The sequence below is a fragment of the Ranitomeya imitator genome, chromosome 1, assembly GCF_032444005.1.
Source record: "Ranitomeya imitator isolate aRanImi1 chromosome 1, aRanImi1.pri, whole genome shotgun sequence".
Taxonomy (NCBI): Eukaryota; Metazoa; Chordata; class Amphibia; order Anura; family Dendrobatidae; genus Ranitomeya; species Ranitomeya imitator.
The window spans coordinates 359,335,761-359,343,099 of record NC_091282.1 but is presented as its reverse complement, the minus strand read 5'-3'; the positions used below and the strand labels follow the sequence as shown (position 1 = coordinate 359,343,099).

Sequence of the window (7,339 nt, the reverse complement as noted above, 5' to 3'; positions counted from 1 at the left end):
AACCTGAGAAAAGCTGTGTAGTGTGGATAAGTCTGTGATATTCAGCAGACCCGATCATATTCCTAATAATAGGGGATTTTGCGTGCTTTCTCGTGTTTCTAGTTACCAGGCTACATTCCTGCTGGTTAAGGTGGCAGCAACACTAACAGAACACTCCTCATTCATTGGTGACAACATCCTCACAAGGACAGCCGCCACCATTGGCCACTGAGGGACTTGCCTCCAGTGAAGTCATCTCTGACATTAATAAGGTAGATGCAAATGTGGTGACACCCTGTAAAACCCACTGGAGGCGACTGGGAAGCAGGATCATCCTTGGAGAGATCAGCCATGGCTCACTGTGGAGAAGACAGCTGCAGGTAGTGTATGGCTGGGAAGAGGCCAATGATGGGCAGGGAGAAAGGAGGGGATGTGATGGCTGTTAACACTTTCAATGCCCTGAGTGGACCTCTGGTTTTATATCACATGATTCACTGAACCCAGTACGCTCAGCTATAAAATAGTGGCAGAACATCAATTTATCCCTGCAGATCCTATGTAACATTGTATATAATAAGCATCACAGGGTGATAAGAACACCAGAAGCCGAATACAAATGCACTCTGTGTGAAAAAGAGGATTAGGACAGGACGAGCGGTGAGGAAAGTCACTCATCTGGCTCAGTGAGTACTAATACCGTCCTGACGCTGATGACCGAATACACAGTATAGGTGTGGTGGTTGTGTATATATATATATATATATATATATGTGTGTATATATATATACATATATACACACGCACACATATATATGTGTATATATACTGTTTGTATCTTTCTGTGACAGGATCTATTATTGGGAGCTGTTAGAAAAGCAGCAACCATATATAATATATACATATACACAGTATATCGGCGTTACGCAGCAGAAGATGCTTGGGCAAGAACAATATGTTGACTTTCCCCCCACAGCTCTGTAATAAATCTATAGCCATCATGGTGCCTTATATCCAATCTATTTTTGTTGCTTCTAAGGCCCATATACACATGAGATACCTGAGGCCTAAACTATCTCCCCCCTTCCCTTATACACAGGAGTGATCCGCTGCTCCGTGCTTTTCGGTTTTCTTCCAGAGAATAAAAGGATCAGCCAACGGGCGAGAATCCGTCGTATCTGTAAATGCCTGTGATCTGCACGAGATTTCTGGTCATAATTGTGTCAAAACAATAAGGTGGTGATTCATCATCGAATTCTGGTATTAAACATCTTAATAAGTCACAATATTTGGGGGCAATTCAGAAATTGCACAAAAATGTACATTTGGGATTTACACACCAGTCCTGGCCAGCTGACATCTTATCCATTTACCTTTCAACCTGACAGTGACCAGAAGAGTGGGCTGGAGCTCTCCCCCATACAAAACAATGGAAAACACCTGCAGGCAATGTCGCACTTGAGAAGGACAATGAGGTGAGCAGACATGGCAACCATTTATTTTTTGCAAGTCCAGTTTCTTTAACCCCTGGCAATCCTGCTTCTTTGGCAAGAGAAGCCACTGCAATAGCTGCTGCAGAGAAAATGTACAATTCATTGCTGAAAGAATTGGCTGTACATGTTGTTATGTATGCATGGACTCACCGATGGGATAACGTGGGACATAAGCAGAGTATGTATGGCTACTACCGCCATTCATATTCATGATAAACGTGTGTTGCAGATGGAAGTAGACAAATCATTCATCAGTCAAGACTACAAGCCCATATACTATATATTAGAGATTGTCTAGAAAACTTATTTAGACCAACTTCTGCAAATGAAGAGCCATTTAGCGCCTATGGATTTCATAGGGGGTCCACTGCTCGGTACAGTTGCCTCCACTTCTGGCAGACTTACAGGGGTTGTCCAGTCTAAAACAACAACTCTGCAGTGTAGCCACTCTATGTGACTGCAGACTTGTGAATCCTCACATTGCATGCATTGCGATTATTCTTTGGTGTCAGAGCTGGAAAACGGTGGTCATGTGACCTCAAGTATGCGATATACCTACTCCCGGCCACATTCCGACTAGATGGGTCTGACATCACTCAATGAAAGTATATTGAGTGAGGTCGAAAACGGGTCTAGTTAGAAGGTGGCCAGGAAGAAATCGCATATTTGCGGTCACATGACCGTCGTTCCCGGCACCGACACTGGAGAATCATTACAGCGTGCAATGTCTGCGATGTGAGGATTCACAAGTCTGCAGTCATATAGACTAAAAAAAGGGAAGAAGCCAGCACTGCTTATGGTCAGAACGCAATAACTGAAGTGCAATTGCACATAAATTCTAACTGTATTTCAAATATGAGACATTTAGCAAACAATTGATCAATTCTTTGAGCTACCCCGCCCCTTCACGGCATTCTCATAATGGGGTAGTCCTAATCTACGTATTTTATTTACGTTGTGCCATTATGGCCTCCTGAATGTATAAAAGAAAAAAAAACCCACACATTGCACGCTGTAATGATTCTCCAGTGTCGGTGCCGGGAACGACGGTCATGTGACCGCAAATATGCGATTTCTTCCTGGCCACCTTCTAACTAGACCCGTTTTCGACCTCACTCAATATACTTTCATTGACTGACCATAAGCAGTGCTGGCTTCTTCCCTTTTTTTTTGCAGTCATATAGACTGACTGCAGACTTGTAGCTTTAGACCAGACAACCCCTTTATGTACGTTTATGCTGCAAGCTTACCAAACTAATGATTATAGAAATGCTCTTTTCATGATAATCTTGTAATGTAAACAGGTTGATGATCACCTGATAAATTAGCAAAAAGCGCTTTCTTTTTTTTGCACTGCATGATCATCTTGGCAGCCTACGTACACTGAGCAATCTGTAAAACTTAAGGAGGTTGTACACTACTCGGGCAACTCTTCCTCAACCATATTCTGTCATGTAAAATAATAGCTAATAGCCCGTACTCACCTTTGGTCTCGGACCAGCAATGTTGGCGATGGGTCTCTTGGGGCTTGTTTGACATTGTTATGTCACGTAAGCCCTGCACCCAATTAGCAGTCTCTTCACTTTCATTTCTCACAGACATAATTGATATTTGGGAAAATCGGAGAACAACAGCAGCTCTCACTCCTTCCAGATGTCAATTTTGTATGAAAAAAAGGGAGAGTGAAGAGGCCACTGATTGGCTGCAGGGCTCATGTGACATTATGTCATGTGATCTCAGTGAGACCTGGCACCAGAGGTGAGTACAGGCTGCTATTATTTTACACAAGATGGTGGCCCGATTCTAACGCATCAGGTATTCTGGAATATGTATGTAGTTTATTTATGAAGATTTAAGAATGGTGCAATGAATACACAGGATTTTCCGGGTAAAATATATACATTATCAGCGCAGCGGGGTTTAAATCTCGAGCCAATATCGTTGATTGGTCGTGGCCGGCCAGGCGCGACCAATCAGCGAAGCATGGTTCAAATCCCTCTATGTTATTCTCTCCCTCACAGACTGTCCTCCATGCTATTCTCTCCCTCACAGACTGTCCTCCATGCTATTCTCTACCTCACAGACTGTCCCTAATGTTATTCTCTCCCTCACAGACTGACCTCCATGTTATTCTTGCCCTCACAGACTGACCTCCATGCTATTCTCTCCCTCACAGACTGTCCATGTTATTCTCTCCCTCACAGACTGTCCTTCATGTTATTCTCGCCCTCACAGACTGTCCTCCATGTTATTCTCTCCCTCACAGACTGTCCTCCGTGTTATTCTATCCCTCACAGACTGTCCTCCATGTTATTCTCTCCCTCACAGACTGCCCTCCATGTTATTCTTGCCCTCACAGACTGACCTCCATGCTATTCTCTCCCTCACAGACTGTCCATGTTATTCTCTCCCTCACAGACTGTCCTTCATGTTATTCTCGCCCTCACAGACTGTCCTCCATGTTATTCTCTCCCTCACAGACTGTCCTCCGTGTTATTCTATCCCTCACAGACTGTCCTCCATGTTATTCTCTCCCTCACAGACTGACCTCCATGTTATTCTTGCCCTCACAGACTGACCTCCATGCTATTCTCTCCCTCACAGACTGTCCATGTTATTCTCTCCCTCACAGACTGTCCTTCATGTTGTTCTCGCCCTCACAGACTGTCCTCCATGTTATTCTCTCCCTCACAGACTGCCCTCCATGTTATTCTCTCCCTCACAGACTGTCCTCCATGTTATTCTCTCCCTCACAGACTGTCCACCATGTTATTCTCTCCCTCACAGACTGTTGACCATGTTATTCTCTCCCACAGACTGTCCTCCATGTTATTCTCTCCCTCGCAGACAGTCCTCCATGTTATTCTCTCACTCGCAGACTGTCCTCCATGTTATTCTCTCCCTCACAGACTGTCCTCCATGTTATTCTCTCCCTCACAGACTGTCCTCCATGTTATTTTCTCCCTCACACTGTCCTCAATGTTATTCTCTCCCTTTCACACTGTCCTCCATGTTATTCTCTCCATCACAGACTGTCCTCCATGTTATTCTGTCAAACACACACTGTCCTCCATGTTATTTTCTCCCTCACAGACTGTCCTCCATGTTGTTCTCTCCCTCCCAGACTGTCCTCCATGCTATTCTCTCCCTCACACACTGTCCTCCATGTTATTCTCTTCCTCACAGACTGTCCTCCATGTTATTCTCTCCCTCACAGACTGTTCTTCATGTTATTCTCATTCTAGTATATGTATGCAGTTTATTTATGAGCGCTGATTGGTCGAGACCGGCCGGACGTGACCAATCAGCGACGCGGGATTTCGGTTACAGACAAACGGACCCTTAGACAAGTATATATATATATAGATGGGGAAGTATAGTAATTTAGAAAGGGTTGTCTGAGTAGTGGACAACCCCTTTTATCGTTAGACGCTGTCTACGTGTGTGTGGTCATGCTATTAAACAACCGCCAATCAGTATTTACCAATCGGCACACTGGCAGACAAAGAGAGAAAAGGGCCCCTGTGCTGTGCAAAAACAGTATATGGGCCCTTTGCAGTATAATAGTTTGTCATAGAACACAATTCCACCTACTTTGGAAGTGCTAGTTGGCCCCCTTACCTCGTGGGCCCCTGTGTAGTTGCACCCAGATTTGTTTACCCCTTAGTTGCCAGCTGTTTAATGCTGCAAATCAGATGGTGTAAATCCACCATCAGAGAGTCTATAACATGGATAGCCATTATTTCAGGGGCCAGCAATGAATTGTACATTCTCTCCCAGCAGTCACTGCAGAGGCTTCTGTTGCCAAAAACAGCTGATTGCCAGGAGTTAAAGAAACCGGACTTGCAGCAAACAGATGATTGCCACTTCTACTCACCTCCTCCACATTCATTTTCCTTCAGGTTATTTTCCCACAGCAGCTGTTATGACTAATTTAACAGTTCACATTAGACCTTCTCAAGTGTGACATTTTCTCTGCAGCAGCTATTGCAGTAGCTTCTCTTGTCAAAGAAGCAGGATTGCCAGGGGTTAAAGAAACTGGACTTGCAATAAATAAATGGTTGCCATGTCTGCTCACCTCATTGTCCTTCTCAAGTGCGACATTGCCTGCAGGTATATTCCATTGTTTTGTATGTGTGAGAGCTCCAGCCCACTCTTCTGGCCACTGTCAAGTTGAAATGTAAATGAATAAGATGTTGTAGGTGGATCAGGTTAACCACGTTTATTTTTTTTTAAGTCAAATTTAAAAAAAAAAAAATTACCATATATAGGGAAGCAATGGTAACTTTACAATAGTGTAACATTTCCTTTCTCTCTTAACTTTGTATTCATGTCTCAGATGCTTTCTGAGGTAGGCCATTTCTACATAGCCTCTGACAGAACTGGTATATTGTCACGGTCGTAATATTATGCAATTCGGCTGACGATGTGATCTGGAGACATCATGCATGTGTTCTTATCCCAAACGTTATATAGACTGAGAACAGCGTGAATTAAGTCCTCTTTTTCTCAGAAGAGGCAATTTGCATATAGACACATTATGAAATCTGTTGTGTGATGAGCGTCATATTATAATATTTGGGTGCATACTGTAGACTGTGCCACGGTTGTTCATAGAATCATAGAATGGTAGAGTTGGAAGGGACCTCCTGGGTCATCTGGTCATCAATGCAGGATTCACGAAATCATCCCAGACAGATGTCTGTCCAGCCTCTATTTGAAGACTTCCATGGAAGGAGAACTCGCCACCTCTCGTTAGAAGATTGTTAGATGCCTTTGCTTTACGTTTCTCATTGATTATTGAGTTGGCCAACTATTTAGAACACAGACAGACGTTCTATGTTCCCTTGACCGATTTGGATGGATCTGTTTTTAATGGATCCAGTTGAATCTAAAAAGAGAAATGGAAAATCTAGGTACTGAACTGAAACCAAAGTTTCAATTTTTAAGCTAATCCATTTAAATTGGAAGCTTTGGTATCTGTTTGCATCGGAACACATCCATTTTAAGTAGACGTGTCTTTAACTACAGATCCGTTAAACGGAAAGTGTGACCGTCCTTTATGATCTATTTTCCCATTAAAGAAACAAGGAATTATCTGCTCCCTCTGTTATCCCTATATGGACAGAAAAAAAAGTCAGGCACATTTTTTTTTGTCTGTCCAAAAAGTAGTTACGGTAGCAGATGGAATGATTGCAAACTGAAAAGATTTTAGGAAAAAGTAAATAAATTCAGTGATTTTTGTTATTTTATTTCAGTTTTTCACAAAAAAAAGCAAAACAGAAATGCAAACATACTTTTGTTATTTGATTTATCCTGTCTGAACCATGGTTAGCATGAATCAGACACTGCTGCCATGTATCTTTTACTCTGAAACGCTGCGGCATTTCAACGGCTGAGGGCTATGTTTTTTGGCTGACACGTGTGAGGCCAATTTCCTGTTGCTTGTCCCTCCCCATCCACTAGATTGACAGGTCTCTCCCTATGTTTGTGCTTCGGAAGAGACCTGGCAGTTAAAAGGAGCAGGGTGGGATGGTGCCGCCAAAGACTGGCCTTGGACTAGTCAGCCAAGACACATATTTCCCGTGCGGCTTCTTAAAATAAGTAAACCCTGCAGGGTTTTAGAGCCAAGCAATAGCTCAGCCAGTGTCTGATTCATGCTGCCAGGGTTCGGGCAGCATGAATCAGATGACAGGTTCCTTTTAAGGCTCTGGAGATTTCTTTTCAGCCTAGCTCTAAGGTATCAGGAATATCTACCAATATGTACTTCAGCGGGAAGGCCCCTTTTTACAAAGCCAGCTTATTTTTTTATATCGTATGTCTCTCTGCATAGGAAAGCACTGCAGACTATTCTTTCTTATGAAGCAAAA

General features: G+C 43.2%; 1 protein-coding gene across 1 annotated transcript in view; it reads left to right on the top strand.

Moving 5' to 3' along the window:
• Positions 1-218: 218 nt before the first annotated feature.
• The window catches only part of PNP (purine nucleoside phosphorylase), an 87,188-nt gene continuing 80,067 nt past the window's right edge, over positions 219-7,339 (top strand). Inside the window, exon 1 of the mRNA XM_069760878.1 lies at positions 219-359. Coding sequence (XP_069616979.1) covers positions 331-359 — 29 coding nt within the window. The 5' untranslated portion in view covers positions 219-330. The remainder of the gene's footprint in view (positions 360-7,339) is intronic.